Genomic DNA, 18,380 nt, shown 5'->3' with positions numbered 1-18,380 from the left:
AAGAAGCAACACAGGCAGGTGCTGGGACTCATTTACCTGAGGTGGGGGAAGGGAGGAGATGGGCTGGTGAAGTCCCTCACACAACCAGGGCTATGTTGTGATGGAGAGCACAAAAATAACCTGTTTTAAAGGTTCCTGTGATTAATAAATTCTTCTTTTAGGGGGGGCTAGGTTGCGCAGTGGATAGAGCACTGGCCCTGGAGTCAGGAGGACTGAGTTCAAATCCGGCCTCAGACACTTAACACTTACTAGCTGTGTGACCCTGGGCAAGTCACTTAACCCCAATTACCTCATCAAAAAAAAAAAGAGTCAAAGGTTATGAGAGCAAATCCCAGATCTGACCCCTAGGAGCTAGATTCACTTTATAATAATTAGCTTTGTTACCTTCTAGAATTAATTCCCTTTTCCTCCCCAGCTTCAGTTACTTCCCTAAGCAAAGGAGGGGTCAGAGAAAGTGCCCTGGAGGTCTCTTATCTCCACCCTCACGGATGCCCTCTGGGTGAAGCTCATTTTTGCAATTGTATCCATGGCTAGGCACTAAGAACGCTGGTAGTTTCCCTGTTTTTCAGGCAATCCCAAAGGACTATATTATTGTTATTATTATTATTATTGGTGAGGCAATTGGGGTTAAGTGACTTGCCCAGGGTCACACAGCTAGTAAGTGTCAAGTGTGTGGAGCTGGATTTGATACACTGCGCCACCTAGCTGCCCCTGTTTGCCTGTTTTTCATGGGCCTTTGATTTTAGGAGGAATTCCTTCGTTCATGGAGATTTGCCATTTTCTAAACAGCCGTTTCTCCTGTTCAACTCTGACCTCGCTCCTTGTCCATTTCCAGCATCTGTCCAGGATCGAGGCCATCTCCCGAACTCCTCCTCAGGCACCACCAACCGCAGGAGGGCCGCCCCCCGCCCCCGTACCCACCCCCCCACCCCCACCCCCACCCCCGACGCCGACCCCGGGGGTTCAGGGAAATGGGCTCCTGTCCTTAATCTTTTTTTTAACGAAAGTTATCAAGAAGCTGCGTGTCATTTTTACTTTTATTCTACGCTTTGCCCTCTTCTTGGTTGGTTTGGGGGGGGGGGGTTGGGTTCTGTTTTTATTGTTTTCCGCCTTTAAAAGACCTGAGGATATCTTTGCTCCATTTGGGTCTAATTGGTTTCTGGGAGGAGAGCCTGGTGCTGGGGGTGGAGCAGCGGAAGGGGAGGGGAAGACAGACGTGGGGAGGGGAGAAGGAAAAAGGGGAAGGGGAAAGGAGAGGGCGGGACGGGACGGTGCAGCCATACTTAGCTGGGCGTCCGCCGGGGTGTAGCATGGCCAGCAACCGTAGGTGCCAGCTCTGTCCTGGTGCTCAGCTAGGAGCTAACGCGCCATTCGGGGACTCTCCCAGCGCAGCGATGCAGCCTGATCGTCCTACAACGTCTGCCAGGGCTCCCATGGACCCCGCGGCCGCGGCGGCCGCCACCGCGGCCCAGTTCGGCATCACCTTTACCTTTCCGGAATTCCCTCCGCCGGAGGAGTACCGCAAGTACCCCTGGAGCAAAAGACCCGAAGATTTCATTTTTGGCAAAGTCCTCAGCGAAGGGGCGTACACCACCGTGGTCGTGGCCCGGGAGATGGCGACTTCCCGGGAGTACGCTATGAAAATCCTGGATAAAAAGCAAGTCGCTAAAGCGAGGAAGGTGGGTTACGTCACCAACGGCCAGGATGTCCTGGCCCGCTTGGACCACCCGCTCATCGTCAAGCTTTACTTCACTATGTCGGACAAGGACAAGCTATACCTGGGCCTCAGCTGTGCCCCAAACGGGGACCTCGTAAGTTTCGTCCAGAATCAGAGCCCTTTGGACGAGGCCTGCGTCCGGTTCTATGCCGCGGAGCTGGCGTCCGCCCTGCAGTACTTGCACTCGAAGGACATCATCCACAGGAACCTGAAACCCGAAAACGTTCTCTTCACTGCCGAGATGCACATCCAGGTCACCGGCTTTGGGCCAGCCAAAAGATTACCCAGCTGGTGGAAGAAAGCCAGGGCTTGTTCCTTCGTGGGCACGCCCCAGTACGTGGCCCCGGAGCTCCTCACCCCGGACGGGGCGCGGAAGAGTACCGACCTGTGGATCCTGGGCTGCCTCCTCTATTACCTCGGGACCGGCCGCTCTCCATTCCAAGCTGAAAATGATTATTTGACCTTCCTCAAGATCATTCAGCTCGCTTACGACTTCCCAAAAGAATTCTTCCCAAAGGCCAAAGACCTCGTGGAGAAGCTGCTGGTTTCCGATCCCACAAAGCGCGTAGGCTGTGAAGAAATGGGGGGCTATGGAGCCCTGAAGGCCCACCCATTCTTTGAAAACATCACCTGGGACACTCTGCATCTTCAAACACCTCCCCAGGTCAGGGCGTCCTTAGCGGCGACGTTGGAGAATGAAGAGGACTTTGGGGACTTTTGACATTCTCCAGGGTTGAGGTCCACCTTCATCTTCTTCCCACTCACTCTGGCAGAAGCAGAGCCACGTCCACCCCAGAGGTCCATTGGTCAGGTGGAGGGCTGAATGAGAATTCTCAGGAGCTGCACCCAGGACAAAAGACTCTTTTATCACCTGATAGAGCCAAGTGGGAATGCTCCTGGAGGTTTGTCCGCAGAGATGCCAGGACCATCCCCAGGCAACTGTGTGGGGAAGCCCTGGGAACCACTCTCTGCCTCATGGACTCTGGCCCTTAGGAAGAAGCTTCCGTTGCCAGCACAGCCGTCCCAGGTCAGATCCCAGTCCTGCTTTTGTCCATCCTGCCTCCCCCAGCTGCTTCTGCTGATCACTGAAGCCTGTGGATTCTTTAATGCCTCTGCTGAAGTTTGATTTAATGTTCACTTGATTTTATGCTTTTTCTCTCTCTTAGGTATATATAGCAGAAATAAACTTAGACTTCTACCTTGCTTCTTGCTCTTTTGTGTCTTTTTTGTATTTTAGTGAGGCAATTGGAGTTAAGTGACTTGCCCAGGGTCAAACAGCTAGTAAGTGTTAAGTGTCTGAGGCCGAATTTGAACTCAGGTCCTCCTGACTCCAGAGCCGGTGCTCTATCCTCTGTGCCACCTAGCTGTGCCTTTTTTTTAAGGCTCTTTTGTGTCTTGGCGGTACTGCTGAGTTAGCTTCCCTCATCCTTCTGAGATTTTCCTGAATAAATGTATACAGTCATAAGTGGCCTTGCTTTACATTAGTTTGTAAGCTCCTGAAAAACCAACACAGGTTTTGCCCTTTCCCTTATCCTCAGTCCCTTGAACCAAGTAAGCGCTTTAATATGCTTGTCCATTTAGTGTGTACATTCTCATTTTAACCTCAACAATGGGGGTGGGGGGAACTACAGGCAAGCAAGGAGCCCATGAAGGGCTTACCAGGTGCCAGGCTTTCTACCTAAGTGCCAAGCACTGGGAGAGACAATACCACAGCCCCTGCCTTCAAAAGAGTTTTGTGTTCTAGTGAAACTCTAAAGGCTTCCCTGCCCTCAAGGGGCTTACATTCAATCAGTATATGTTTTAACTGGGTTTGATGTTATCCAGGAAGGGGATAATACTAACACTACTCCACTTGTAACCACCCTCACTGGAAGCCAAGGAGACTAAAGGTAGATTGAAGGGGGTAAGGTGGAGGAGAGGAAGAGAATGGCATAGAATGGGAATATAACTGGGCCTCAGGGAAATGCGGGGGACAGAGGAAGCTGGTTTGGGTGGAAGGTGTCCTCCCCATCTTACTCAAGGCAGGCTGTCTCCTTAGAAGTCCCTTCATTGAGTCTCGTCTGGAGCCTTAGGGCTGAAAGAGACCTGAGGAACAATCTAGTTTGTTCCTTTCATTTTAAGAGTTCAGAGAGGAAGGCCCAGGGAGGCACCCAAGGTCACAGGGAAGAAACAGGCAGGATTTGAACCACATCAGCCTCCAGAAAACATTTATTCCTCCTTCACTGTTCACTGAAGCTGTTGCTACTGTGGCTCACCCACTGACTACAGCCCACACTGGATTCTGAGTGACTTCCACATGAGTTATGAACTTTTTGCTTTTTTGGCGGGGCAATGAGGGTTAAGTGACTTGCCCAGGGTCACACAGCTAGTAAGTGTCAAGTGTCTGAGTCTGGATTTGAACTCAGGTCCTCCTGAATCCAGGGCCGGTGCTTTATCCACTGTGCCACCTAGCTGCCCCCAGAATCATATTTTTAAACACAAAATAAGAGAGGGCTACAAGGGAATTGATCGAATGTTTATAAAATCCAAGTTTGGGGGGCAGCTATGTAGCGCAGTGGATAAAGCACCAGCCCTGGATTCAGGAGGACCTGAGTTCAAATCCAGACTCAGACACTTGACACTTACTAGCTGTGTGACCCTGGACAAGTCACTTAACCCTTATTGCCCCACAAGGTGATGGGCCTGGAGACAGGAAGACCTGAATTCAAATCCAGCCTTGGATACATTAGTTTGTGTGAACCTGAGTAAGTCATTTAAAGCTGTCTGCTTCAGTTTCCTCTTCTGTAAAATGGGGGTAACGAAGGCACCTTACCTCTCAGGCTGGTTGTGAGGCTCAAACAAAATAACTGTAAAGCACTTAGCACTGCGCCTGGCACTTAGTAGGTACTTAACGTTTTTTGACTTAAACTTTTACAAAGGGTTTCTCTTGTTTCGGTCACAAATGTTATTGGGGGCAGGGGGAAAATTCGATAGACAAACATTTTATCAAGGGAGGAAGTATATCAATTAGTCAACAAACATTTATTAAGTGTGGCAAGCCTGTGCCAGTCACTGGGGAGACTGAGATAAAAAGCCTTTGACCATAAAACTAAGAAGGTGATCAAGGCTGCTCCTTGTGTCAGTTGAGGGAGTTTCTTGTGGACCTGCAGACCAAAAATAAAACTCCAGTTAGAGTGAGGTTGGTTAGAGTGGGGGTAAGTCAGACATTATCATCTATTCAATCAATCAACAAGTTTATTCTCTGCTGAAATCATCCCTGCCCTCAGGCTCATAGATTCCCATCTGGAAGGGAATCTCAGAGATCACCTAGTTTAACCCCTCCTTTTCCAACATAAGGACATTGAGGCTCTGAGAGGCTCTGGGACTTGTCCAATGTCACACAGGTAATAAGTAGCATAGCAGGGTATGTATGCAGCATATTTTTTGGTACATAGGTGTTTGCTAATTGTTCCCTGTTTTTGAATGTAAGGTCCTTGAGGGCAGGAATTATTTTTGTCTCTTTTTCTCCCTGCTATGAATGTGCTCACCTGACTTGGTAGAGGCTGGGAATTCCCAATCTGGTCCTTTGACATCTGTAGCTCTTTGTAACCCTGGGGCATCTCTCCTTTGTGTCTTTGATGGATTCACGGTGGTGTTGAGGCCCTGTTCACACTGTGGTTTTTGGTGGGGGGTGGGGGGTGAGGCAATTGGGGTTAAGTGACATGCCCAGGGTCACACAGCTAGTAAGTGTTAAGTGTCTGAGGCCGGATTTGAACTCAGGTCCTCCTGACTCCAGGGCCAGTGCTCTATCCACTGCACCACCTAGCTGCCCCTCACACTCAGCTTTGATAGTTTAATTGGACCAAAAAGTGTCTTCATCTAATCAACAGAGCTAAAATTAGGTAGTTGGTTTCAACTCCACCCCTAACATTCACTCAGGTCTGGTCCCTATTCCCCAGGAGCCAAACCCTTATACTACAGGCAGATGGAAACTCCTAAAATGTCCTTGGGGCGGGGGGGGGGGGGGTGGCCCACGGGCTGGGAAATTGAACATCTGCTTCTCTATTTCAGTCCTTTGGGCCTGGCCCCCACACAGATGCTGATGTGGAAGAGGAGACCCTGAAGAGAAAGCTTGGAGAGCTGACCAGCAAGGTCAGTGACAAGGGAGGCTCTTCAGAGGAAGAAGAAGAGGGCCAGAGTGGGCTGAGTCCAGGAAGGAGCTCTGTACCCAGCACAGGGCCCAGTGAGACCCAGCAGGTCAGTATGCACACTCTGACTGGTCCATCACTGACTTCTTGGCCTTCCTGCCTGGCCTGATGAGGGTGTGTTAGGGAAGGAGCATACCAATAGACCTAGTAGACAGCCCAAGAGCATCCCAGAGGGAACGGGGCTGGTTATGACATTCAGTGTCTCATGGGAACCAAGAGTCTCCAGGCTGGGAGGCATCTAGTCCATCTCTTCCTGAGTGAGAATGCCTCTACAACATTCTGGACAAGCAGTCCTTTGCCTGAATCCCTTTAGTGACAGGGAGATCACTACGCATTCCACTTTTATACAGCTCTAATTGTTGGGGAGTCATTCCTTATATCCAACCAAAATCTCCTTCTCTGTAACTACCCCCATGATCCATGTTCTGAACTTTGGGGCCAAGGGGAGCAAGTTTACCGCAGGACAGCCCTTCAAAGTCTGGAAGCCAGTTTTGTGCCCATCCCACCAGGGATGAACAATCCCCAGTCCCTCAATTAGTCCTAATATGACCTAAATTCAAGGTCCTTTACATTCCTAGTTCCACACGCTCCAGGTTTAGCAATGTCCTTCCTAAAATTAGGTGCCCCAAAGTGAATGCAAGATTCTAGGTGTGGTCTGACCAGGGCTATGTACAAGTAGGACCATCATCACCTGGCTCTGGACATTGCTGTTCACTCTTAATGAAGCCCAAAATCTCATTGGCTTTCTTGCCTGTCCTCTACTACTCTGAACACCTGTTGAGCTTGCAGTATCCTAGAACCCTCAGATCTTCTTCAAATGAGCTTCTACCTAGCTATTGGATATGGTGTAGGACTCAAGAAGACCTCAGAAAGTCACTTAACCTCACTCTGCCTATTTCCTCATCTTCAAAATGAGGATAATAAGAGCACCTACCCCCCAGGGTTGTTGGGAGAATAAAATAATATCTGTCAAGTTTTTTGCAAACCTTAAAGAAATGTCAGTGATGGGGCAGCTAGGTGGCGCAGTGGATAGAGCACCGGCTGTAGATTCAGGAGGACCTGAGTTCAAATCTGGCCTCAGACACTTAACACTTACTAGCTGTGTGACCCTGGGCAAGTCACTTAACCCCAATTGCCTCAAAAATAAAATAAAAACATTAAAAAAAAAAAAAAGAAATGTCAGTGATGACGACAATGATGGCGATGGTAGGGATGATGGTGAGGGTGGTGATAAAATGGATTTTCTGAAGCCACTTTGTTTGGGTAATGGGTCTATGCTGATCTCCCCACATTATTTTATCCCATCCCCCTTTCACTAATGACACTTACTTTGGAAGGTGGACACAAGGGCCCAGCCATTTGGCCTCCTCTGTTATCTGTTATTTCAGTCATGTCCGACTCTTCATGATCCCATTTGGGGTTCTCTTGGTAAAGATACTGGAGCGGTTTGCCATTTTCTTTTCCATCTGAGTAAACTGAGGCAAGCAACCTGCCTCTGTCTACTGCTTCCTCCAGGGACAATGATTGACAGATCATAGATTTGTAACTGGAAGTTACCCTGTCTGGTCTAATCCCCTCGTGTGACATCTGGGAAAACTGAGGTTTACAGTGTAGGTGGATAACAACCCATCTGGTCCCAATCAGAATCAGGCTTTTACTCACGTGGCTAAGTCTAGTCTGTTGTATTTTCTCCAGGCTTGCCAGACACATGGAGGGAAGACTAGGCCTCACACCCCTGCTTCAGCACTCTCCGAGCTGGAGGACCGAGTAGCCTTGACAACCACTGAGGTTCAGCATGCAAAGAGGGAGGTAATTATCAAAATCCTTTAAGTCAAGTCTGCAAACATTTGGTAGGTGCTGCTCTGTGTCAAGTACTACGCGAAGTTCTGGGGATGCAAAGAAAAGCCAAACAATTTGCACTGCTATCATATCAGTCACATATACATGTGTCTCTGTATTCGTATTGTCCACATATGTACAAATTTGCAGTTAGGTATATAGATGAGAGAGAGAAAGAGGCAGACAGACCTCTTGGATCCATGCTTTCATTAGTATATGCCCCAACATAACATTCCTTTGCCATCCTGCCAAAGGAATCCAGAACACAGAAAAAGGCTAGAACCCTTGGGCCAGAACATGCTGATAAGGAGGACTATTCTCAGGTTTCATTTAGCAAGCCAGATTGACAAGGGGTCCCTGTATGTTGTCATAGGTGTCAGATATAGAATCTCGGATTGCTGCCCTCAGTGCTGCTGGACTCCCTGTCAAGAGCTGGGAGAGACCAAGGAAGAAATCAAACCTACAGGTGGGTAGAAGGCACTGCGGGTGAGGGGGGGAAGGTAGGAGTGGGAAGAGAGAATCACAGTCCAGAGCAAGTCAAGCCCCCACTACAGCTCCCAGAATCAAACAGGGATAGCAGGGGTGGCTGCTCCACTGAGAACTTTGGCTCTTTTATTTTCCTATTTCCCTTGGTGATACTGCATCTTGAAGACTCACTGTTAGGTCTTTTGCTCCTACAAATTAAAAAAGAAAAAGCTGCCTTAACTATTATTATACACATTGGGCTTTTCCCTCTTTCCTTGTTCCCCTTTGGGGGATAGACCTAAGAGTTTTGTGTGTAATTCCACATTGTTTTCCTAAGTGGCTGCACCAATTCACAGCTTCACCAACAGTGCATCAATGTGCCTATTTCCCCAGAGCCCCTCCGACATTTGTTGTCTTGGCCAATCTGATGGATGTGAGACAGAAACTCAGAGGGGCTTTCATTTGCTTTTCTCTAATTACTAGTGATTTTTCAAGCATTCTTTCATGTAGCTATAGACAGCCTTGGTTTCTTCTCTTGAGATCTCCCTGTTCATATCTTTAGACTATTTATGAATTGGGGACTCTTATGTTTAAAAATTTGAATCACTTCCTTAGCCTTTACCAAAAAAATTGCTACAAATATTTTCCCTGATTAACTGTTTTCCTCTTATTCTTTTTTAAAATTTTTTTTCTTTTTTTTTAGTTTGAATAGAATTTTATTTTCCAAAATATATGTAAAAAACAAAATTTTAACATCAATTTTTTAAAAACTTTGTGTTCCAACTTCTCTTCCCCTCCCCTCCATTCGCACCCCCTACCCACAAGAACTCAAGCAATTCAAAATAAGTTATACATGAGTAGTCATGGAAAAATTCCCATATTAGCTAGTTGTGAGAGAAAACAGTCTTTATTGGATTTGTTTGTACAAAATCTTTTTTAATTTTAGGTAATCAGAATTATTCATTTTGGAATTATTCATTATTCATTCTCCTTAATTGGTCATGAACTTTTCTATTGTCCATAGATCAGATAGGTATTGTTTCAGTATTTCTCCAATTATTTATTCTTTGACCTTTTGTATCTAGGTCATAGGCCTATATGGAGCCTATGTTGGTATAAGGTCAGTGAAGTGTTAGTATAAAGGAATTAGGAATAGAAATGGAATCAGCTAAACCCTCATTCCAAGGTGTCACTGTGGATAAAGCACTGGACTGGACCTGGAGTCAGGAAGACCAGAATTCAAATCCAGACATTAACACTTAATAGCTATATGGCTCTTTCATTGTCACTCACCCTTCCTCAGCCTCGGTTTCTTTATCTGTAAAATGGAGTCATGGATTCAGGTTGCAAAATGAGACAAATGTCTTGTTCTTTAAAAACACACAGCTGGGGGCAGTTGGGTGGCACAGTGGATAGAGCACTGGCCCTGGATTCAGGAGGACCTGAGTTCAAATCCAGCCTCAGACACTTAACACTTACTAGCTGTGTGACCCTGGGCAAGTCACTTAACCCCAATTGCCTCACTAAAAAACAAAACAAAAACAAAAACACACAGCCAATGAGGGAATTTTATTTGCTTAATTCTGCATATTAGTTGCAAAGCATTTATTTTTCTTTCCCCCCTCCCCCAATGGAAAGGAAGATGGGTAGAGAGAAAATGGGGTTTTGTCCATTTTTCAAAACTTTAATATAAGGGAAAACCAAAAGCAAACAAAACCAAAAAAGAGAGAATATTAGAAATAAGTAATCACAAGTTTAGAGCCAGAAGGGAGCTCTCAGAGTTAACAGAGGCTCAGACTTGGTTGGGTGACTCATAGGCTACAAGGGGAATAGATTTAGCATTGGAAGGGGCCTTAGAGGCTGTCCACACAAAAACCCTCATTTTACAGATGAGCCCCAAAAAGATCATTCAGGCAGGAAGCATCAGAGACAGGACTTGTACCCAGGACCCCAATTCCAAATCTAGGAGTTGCGGATCTCCCTCAGTGGGTGGGAGTTTCTGCGTGAGTCTACACCTCAGTGTACACTTTGGGCCGAGACCCAAAACAATGACAAAAATTCTATTATCAACATGACCTTGCTTGAAATGGAAAGCCACAATGTAGGGTAGTGGGGGACAGCACCGGATTTGGAGTTATGGAGTTCAGATTCCAACTCTGTAAGCCTAGGGGCAGCCCTCTTCCCTTCTGAACCTCAGTGTCCCCCTCTGTAAAATAAAGGGGTTGCGGTAAACTGCCTATTAGGTCCTATGACTACTCTGTTCCTCAGTTTCCTTACCTGTAAAATGAGGGGGTTGGACTAGATGTCTTCTGAGGCCCCTTTAGCCACCACCCCCACCCCCCACCGCCAGCCTGACCAGTGTGGGTGTCATGAGGAAGGCACTGAGATGATGTCTTCTTTCTTCACTCCTAGATATTTCCTCTCCAGCCCACCCAGAACAGCCTTGGGGATGAAGATCCAGATGTCTCTGGGGCTAACAAAGTGAGTAACATAGTCCCCCCTACCTCTACAAAAAGTGAGAAGAAAGTGTGATATTCATGAACTACTCAACTTGAGAACATCTTTGGGGGGGGGGGGTGTCTCATAAACAGAGGATTGTTAATTTAGCATTGGAAGAAAGCTTAGAAGGCTTTAAATAAAATCCTCATTTTGCAGATGGGGAAACTGAGGCTCAGACTTGCCACATTTACACAAGTAATAAGTAGCAGAGTTGGGAGTCAAACCCAGGGCCTCTGACCCTAAGTCCCCTGTGCCAAGAACTGAGTTCTCTTTCCAGTCCCAGTCCCATTCCACCTTTTTTTGCCTTTTGTATATTTCAGATTAACAAAACGTTTTCACTTGATTAAAGCAGGAACAGATGAAGAGAAATATACTCAACAGTAAAAATAATAATAATAATTAATAATAATAACCCACATACAAGTAAGAATTAGGGTGGCTAGGTGGCATCATAGTGCACAAATCCAGCCTCAGACACTTCTAGCTGTGTGACCCTGGACAAGTTACTTAGCCCTGTTTGCCTCAGTTTCCTCATCTGTAAAATGAGCTAGACAAGGAAATGGCAAAGCACTCCAGTATCTTTTCCAAGAAAACTCCAAATGGGGTCCTGAAGAATTGGACACAACTGAAAAAAGACTGAAAGTAAGAATGGAAAAGTAGAAGACATGAAGGGCAGCTAGGTGGCGCAGTGGATAAAACACCAGCCCTGGATTCAGGAGGACCTGAATTCAAATCTGTCATCAGACACTTGACATTTACTAGCTATGTGACCCTGGGCAGGTCACTTAACTGTCATTGTACTGACCCCCCCCAAAAAAAAATTCAATTGAAAAGTGAAAGGTAACATGGATAGGAATCTTCTATTCTGACACTTATTGTTGCTTGTATGCACAAATGAGACTTTTAAAAAAGAGAGAGGAAAAAAAAAAGGACATTGGTATGGGACCCTTCCTCCCTCCAGCCATGCTTAACAATTGCTTTTATTGCCTGCCTAATCACTGCACCTTGCTTCTTGAAGCCTCACCAGCTCAGAGCCAACCTGGCATTATGTGAATAGTTTGAGTAGTTTGAAGAGTAAGTTAGACATGCACCAAGGCACCACCGGGTCCACCCAAGTGGTCCTTAAAGTTGAGACACACCAGGAAGAAAGCTTGACCCATGACCATGTTGGATGCACCCTTCTCAGCTAAGATGGGGTAAGACAGAGAAGGATGGCCAACACCAGAAAAGACAGCTGAATTCCTGCTCTGTTGCTTCACCTCCCTTCCTTCTCGTTCTCCAATTATACATCCTGGGGCTGGACTGACACCATAGATCAAACCAAGGACAGGATCATGAAGTCAAACACCAAATGACATTTTGAGATGTCAATCCCTCCTGCTCTATCCCTTATCTCCTTCAGAAAAACCTATCATTTCAAGTTACCCTACAGTCCCCTCCACAAGGGCCTGAATGTCTTGTGGCACCATGTTTAGTCTTAATTAGCAGGTAAATAGATTTGTCAAGCTAACACCTTGGCTAAGGAAGTATCTCAGCTTATCATAGGCCACAGAGTCAGAGCTGACATGGACTTTAGAAGGAAGGCTATCTGGCCCAACTCTCTCATTTGGCAGACGAGGAAACTGAGGCACAGAACGATGAAGAGACCTGCCCATTTGTGTAACCTTGGAATTGACCTCCTTGGCCTTGGTTTCCTCGTTTGTGAAATACAGAGCTTGGATGAGAGGCCCTCTGAGCCCCAGATCTATGATCTCATGAGACTTCCTGACTCACAGAGTAGAGCTAGAAGTAGGGGCGTGCTGGGGCCAGCTGCTAGCACTTCAGGGAGCATTTGGATTGATGAATTGTTAGGGTGAAGTATTCTTCAGAAACTGAAGGTCTGTTAAAACCTTGAGCACTGATTCTTCTCTTAATGGCCTCCGCCCCCAAGGAAGAATCAACCCTCAGAATTCACTAAAGACTCAAGCCAAAAGCCTTCTTTTTCTTGTAGGTAATGTCTAGGCCACATGTCCAGAAGAGAATATTCAATAACTCCCTTAAACTTCAAGGTAAGAATCATCAGGTCTGCCTTCTGGGGAGCCAAAGAGGGGACATTGGAGACAAAGATTTAGGGAACTGAAAAGAAGAAACCTTCTGGAGATTTGCTGGCTTAAGCGAATAGATAACGGCTTTCACTGCATTTGTTGTGGCTACAAGGAAAACCCAACAGTATGGAGCCCTCCAGAAACTCCAGTTAAGGGCCTGCCCCTTGAAAACCCAAGGCCATTTTCTTTTGAGCACAACCGACCCTTCTGAGTCATGCAGCCACTAGGTGGCAGAGCGGCCATGGGCAGCCAGGTCCTTAGCTGCCCCATGCTGGACTCTGGCCACCATGGCCCAGGGGGCCATCAAGGTGCCTGATCCCTATGGCCGTACCTGCCCCCTCCACTGGTCAAGGCTCTCGAAGTCACTTTGTACTGCTTAGGATAGTTGGTTTTGCCCAATAGACTCAGTGTAGTATGTATGTTGTGTCTTCTCTGGAAAATGGAAGCTCCTTGGGGGCAGGATCTGTTCCATTCAATCTTTGTATCCCCAGCACCTGACACAGATTGTTTATTGTCATAATAGACGCCCTGGGGCAGCTAGGTGGAGCAGCAGATAGAGCACTGGCCCTAGAGTCAGGAGGAGCTGAGTTCAAATCCAGCCTCAGACACTTAACACTTACTAGCTGTGTGACCCTGGGCAAGTCACTTAACCCCAATTGCCTCACCAAAAAAACAAAAAGAAAAACCATAATAGATGCTCTATGGAGCTTTGTTCGGTTGATTTTAGTTCCCAGCAACAAAAGCCCAACCCCCCAAATACATTCTCCCAAAGCAGTTCAACAAAACCACCAGATAATGGGCTTGCAAGAGCTAGATCGCATTCCCTGTTCCACTTTTGTAGTTTGTTCATGAAAAAGAAGGATGTGGCCTTTGACTTGGACAGCTTGGTACTAACCTGACCTGATTCCCTATGGCTGCATGGGAAAATCTCTTTAGCTTATATCACGTGCTTCTCTTCCACTTCAACAGAGCACAGGGGATGGAATATATCATTTTCAGGGTGCCTCAAGGTCATTGTTAGGAACAAGCCATGGTTCAGTGGTTCTCAGTGATTCTCCCCAACTGCCCACCCCACCTTTGAGATGTGTCGTGCTACTCATCACTGCATTAACTGACCCAGCAAGGACTGTGCTTTTGGTCTTCATAGCTGCTTTTAATAGTTTGGCTGTCTTGTCCTTTGCTGTCACTCCTCCCTGCTGTCCATGTGCCTGCCTCTAGCAGCACCTTCCTAATTAGCTGCTTCTAATCTGCTGTGGGCTTGACCACCAGACTTCCAAGTGGTTAGAACTGCTCATTAAAACAAGAGAAAATAGGGAAGGGCTGAAAGAAGGGGGGTCCACTGTGAGTAGAGTATATGGATTTGGTGACTTCCATTCAGGATGTTCAGGGAGCTTTTTGGTTTACTTTTTGGATCTCATCAGGGTTCCAGATAATTGGGGTGAAAAGGAACTGAATTTGAGATAAGAAGGATACTGCTATAATACCCTATTCCTGATCCTGACTGGGGTTTCCCTCCATAAAGTCTCACTCAGATTCCTTATCCCAATGATGAGGAATTCTCAAAGGCTACACCCAGGGGTGCAAGCTCTCTCAGGCCTGGCTAGGCTGGAAAGTCTTCAGATGAATTCCTAGTGATGGACCCAAGACTATGTCCCAAAGATCAGCCCAGAGAAGTCGAGTCAGGCTTGTGACTGAGGAGGGATTTATTGGCCACAGCTGCCCTGAGAGGCCATCTATGAACAGAGGGGTCACTATCTGCTCTGGTAGAGGCAGGGGCCCACTCCACAGAAATTACAGATCCTTGCAGTATCAACATATGTGTATACCATATGCATGTATGTATAAAGGGTAATGTGGATATCAAAAATCTTAGAGGAAGTTAGGTCTTTCTGATTTTATTTCCTCAGACCAGGATTCCTAGGGCTACCTGGACTTTTATTACTTAACTTCCTTTTACACACTGTGTTCCAGCCAGACTGGCCTAATCATTGATCCCTGAACTGGACGCTGAATTTCCTACCTCCCTGCCTTTGCATAGGCTGTCCCCTCTGCTAGGATCATGTTTCCTCCTCATCTCCAACTCTTAGAATCCTTAGCCTCCTTCAACATTGAATTCAGGTGCCACCTCCAGTATGAGGCCTTTCATGATCCCCAGAACTATTAGTACTTTTCCCTCAAATTATATTTTATTTAATTATCTATTTAAATGTCCTAGGCTGCCAATGTAAAATGGACATTTCTTAGCCTAGGCATGCAGTAGGAGTTCATTGAATAAATGTTCATCGGATGGATGGAAGAATGAATGTTGAAAGAGAACATTAACCTTTGATCCAGGGTAAACAAAGTACTGACTGAATGTTCCTCCGATAGAATATTCTAAGAGTTATGATGGGTCTTTCAGACAGTCAGGACTGCTATCCAAGGTGCTAAGGGCCAAGGAAGGTTGGGTTGGGTGAAGGATCAGGGGAGGTTTGTTCTAGAGGCCAGGTGGAAGCTGCTGTTGTCTATGATAGTTTGAACCTAGCTAAGTGATGAAATCTAACCTTGTGTTTCCTATGAAGACAGAGATGATGACCCTTTCAGCCGAAAATCAGCTTACAGAGGGTCCTTGACCCAAAGAAATCCCAATGGGAAAAACCGAAGGTTGGATCACATCTTTGCAGTAAGACTCTCAACTCATTTGATTTCACACTTCAGCCCAATGAGTCTCTTGTCTGCAGCTAAATACCCGTGATATGGGCCAGCTTCATCTTAGCCCAGCTAAGGAGAAGAAAAGGGTGGTCAAAGATAACTTGAAAAAGATGAAGCACCTCCTACTCAGTATCAGTCAACAAACATTTGTTAAACACTAGGTGCTTGGCACTTTGCTAAGTGCTGGGGGTACCAAGAAAATGAAGAAACAATTGCCCTCAGGAAGCTTCCATCCAAATGGGAGAGATTACATGTATATAAACAGGCATGCACAAGATAGATAGCAAGAAGATGGAAGGAAACTCTGGAGAACAAGGCTCTAGTGGCTGTAGGTGCTGGGTATGGTTGGGGCGAGAGCAGGAAGAGCCTCCTAGAGGGACTTGAGCTGAGTCTTGAAGGAATTCTAAGAGGCATAGATGATGAAGAAAGGACATTCCAGGCATGGGGGACAGTGAGGGCAAATGTCTAGAGGCAGGAAATGTTGGGCTATGACATATATAGAGGAAAATAAAGTAAAAGAAGACTGGAAAGGGAGGATGAGGCCACCTTGTAAAGGGCTTTATATGCCAAACAGCCATTTCTACTTACTCCTCTGGGTGATGGGGAACCAGTGGAGTTTCTTGAGTTGGAAATGACATGGACACAGCTACATTTTAGGACAAACTGGTCACTATATGAAAGATGAGTTGGAGAGAATGAATGGATGCAGGCAGACCAACAATTATTATTATAGTAAAAACTAACATTGTTTGGTGATTTAAAGGTGATTTATCTTTACCTGTTTTTGGTGCTCTGAGATGATCTCATTGATCCAATTAGGAGGTCACTACAATAGTCTAAGTGAGAGGTGGTTCCTATATGAGTGGAGAGAAGGGGACAGGAGAGAGGTTTCTTGGAGATAGAAAAACAAGATTTTACTTTAGTGGGGGGCAGGGAGAGAGTTGTGAGAGAGAATATAACCATGATAATAATAAGTAAGACTAGGAGAACTATCATTAACCCAAATTTGAAAATGGAGATACACTAAAAGGTTAATTAACCAATAATATAATAACCAATTTTGCCTAATGTGTGAGAACAACAGTGAAGTACCCCTAATCTCAAAATTGTATTTAACATGTTTGCTTTTCTCTTTCTTTTTTTTTTTTTGATACTCCCCAGAAACCTGTAATGACCCAGCAACCTTAAAGAAGACTTTCACCATAGAAGCCAGATAAAGAATAACTCATTTCCTCCACTATCACTGCCATTATTTTCTTCTCCCTCCTCAGTTCCTCCTTGGGGAAAAGAGGAAACAGTTTGTGTGGGCTTCCAGCTTCAAGATAATAATGGTTGTCAGCTTTTCCTCCAAGCTTCTGCAGAATGAACTTAAGAATAGAACTACATAGCCCATTGCAACCAACTTGCTACCTGATGCTGTGTTTCTTTCCAGTTGGATATATCTCTGAATTCCATAGGCTCATAGATTTAGAGCTAGGAGAGACCTTAGAGAGCATCTGCTCTCTTATGTGGGATCATAAGACCCTAGATTCAGAGTAGGATGAGACTTTTAAGGGCATTTAATCCAATGCCCCCATTTTACCCACATCCTTGTGAGATCCAGGGAAGGGGAGTTATTTGCCAAGGTGACCCAGGTAATAAGTAGCAAAGCTAGGCTTTAAACCTAGGTCCCTTCAAAAGGGGAAGTTAACCCTCAAAGGACCCATTTAGATATCTACTAGATGATTGCTTTTCTAACCATTGTTGCTACTACTATAATGAAAAGAAAGAATTATGAAAGGCCACTGAGATCAATATATATAGATGTGTATGTGGGTATGTTTGTACATATACAAGGGGGGGAGAGGGAGACATAGATTCACTTTAATTTGGTGTTTTGATGAATCTCTAATTTTATTGGCAAGGATACAACTAGTAATAATAATACTGCTACTGATAATTATAATAGCTCACATTTATATAGCACTTTTTAAAGCTTGAAAAGCACTTTATGAACATCATCTCATTTGACAGTCACGATAACCCTATGAGGCAGGGGCAGCTGTTATTCCCATTTCACAGATAAGAAAGCTGAGACTTGCCCTGGGTCACACACCTAATAAAGTCTGTGAGGCAGAATTGTATCCCAGGTCCTCCCGAGTCTCAGTCTAGCACCTAGCTCTGCTCTCTCCCCCAGTGGTGATCATAACCCCTTTCTTGCTTTCATTTCCTGCACCATTTTTGTCTTTTCTCAGAGCTCTCACTGTAGAAAGAGTGCCCCATCTGGTTCTTTAAATGTCTTGGGGCTGTCACCTAGCTGACCCATGATGACATCTTTAGGGTAAAATTGAGGGGGGAGAGGAATGCTCTGGGGGAGGGGGGAGGGGAGAGGTAGAATGGGGTGAAATCCCACATGAAAGAAACAAGAAAGGGCTTATGGAGTGGGGGGAGAGATGGGGGAGGAGCAGGGCAGTAAATGAACTTTACACTCATCAGAATTGGCTCAAAGAACTTAATCTCATCAGAGTTGGCTCAAGGAGGGAATAACATACACACTCAATTGGGTGGAGTAATCTATCTAACCCTGCAGGAAAATAGGAGGGGAAGGGGATAAAGAGGGAGGGGAAAAAGAAGGGAGGGCAGATCAGGGGAGGGGGCAGTCAGAAGCAAATCCCTTTTGAGGTGGGATAGAGTGAAAGAAGATAGATAATAGAGTAAATATCATGGGGAAGGGAATAGGATGGAGGGAAACAGTTAACAATAGTAATTGTGAAAAAGACAATAAGGAAAAATGTCTAGGGGGTACCAGGTCACACTTGGGTTATCCATTGCTTATGCTTCTCTCATGCTCCAAGACTGGCCCTGCTACACCTCACTGTTCTCATGCCACAAGACTAACCTCCTTAGCTGGTCACTCAA

General features: G+C 45.8%; 2 protein-coding genes across 4 annotated transcripts in view; both read left to right on the top strand.

Annotated features, from left to right (window-relative positions):
* MLPH (melanophilin) overlaps positions 1 to 17,807 on the top strand; it is a 64,678-nt gene extending 46,871 nt beyond the window's left edge. For 2 of the 3 annotated variants that reach the window (XM_044004802.1, XM_044004801.1), the window contains 7 exons: positions 5,768 to 5,953; positions 7,600 to 7,713; positions 8,117 to 8,209; positions 10,621 to 10,689; positions 12,698 to 12,755; positions 15,353 to 15,453; positions 16,644 to 17,807. In XM_044004802.1, coding sequence (XP_043860737.1) covers positions 5,768 to 5,953; positions 7,600 to 7,713; positions 8,117 to 8,209; positions 10,621 to 10,689; positions 12,698 to 12,755; positions 15,353 to 15,453; positions 16,644 to 16,670 — 648 coding nt within the window. In that variant the 3' untranslated portion in view covers positions 16,671 to 17,807. The remainder of the gene's footprint in view (positions 1 to 5,767; positions 5,954 to 7,599; positions 7,714 to 8,116; positions 8,210 to 10,620; positions 10,690 to 12,697; positions 12,756 to 15,352; positions 15,454 to 16,643) is intronic. The other variant, XR_006356414.1, reaches the window with a different exon arrangement.
* Positions 1,271 to 2,832, top strand: LOC122755878 (putative 3-phosphoinositide-dependent protein kinase 2). Its single transcript, XM_044004803.1, has one exon. The coding sequence runs from the start codon at positions 1,311 to 1,313 to the stop codon at positions 2,436 to 2,438; it is 1,128 nt and encodes a 375-aa protein (XP_043860738.1). The 5' UTR covers positions 1,271 to 1,310; the 3' UTR covers positions 2,439 to 2,832.
* Positions 17,808 to 18,380: the final 573 nt, after the last annotated feature.

Source organism: Dromiciops gliroides, chromosome 4, assembly GCF_019393635.1.
Source record: "Dromiciops gliroides isolate mDroGli1 chromosome 4, mDroGli1.pri, whole genome shotgun sequence".
NCBI classification, from domain to species: domain Eukaryota; kingdom Metazoa; phylum Chordata; class Mammalia; order Microbiotheria; family Microbiotheriidae; genus Dromiciops; species Dromiciops gliroides.
Note: the sequence above shows the minus strand (reverse complement) of the source record. Positions and strands in the feature narration are given on the sequence as shown.

Coding starts and splice junctions, on each gene's coding strand:
- LOC122755878 (XM_044004803.1), top strand. CDS start 1,311: ATGGCCAGCAACCGTAGGTGCCAGCTCTGTCCTGGTGCTCAGCTAGGA.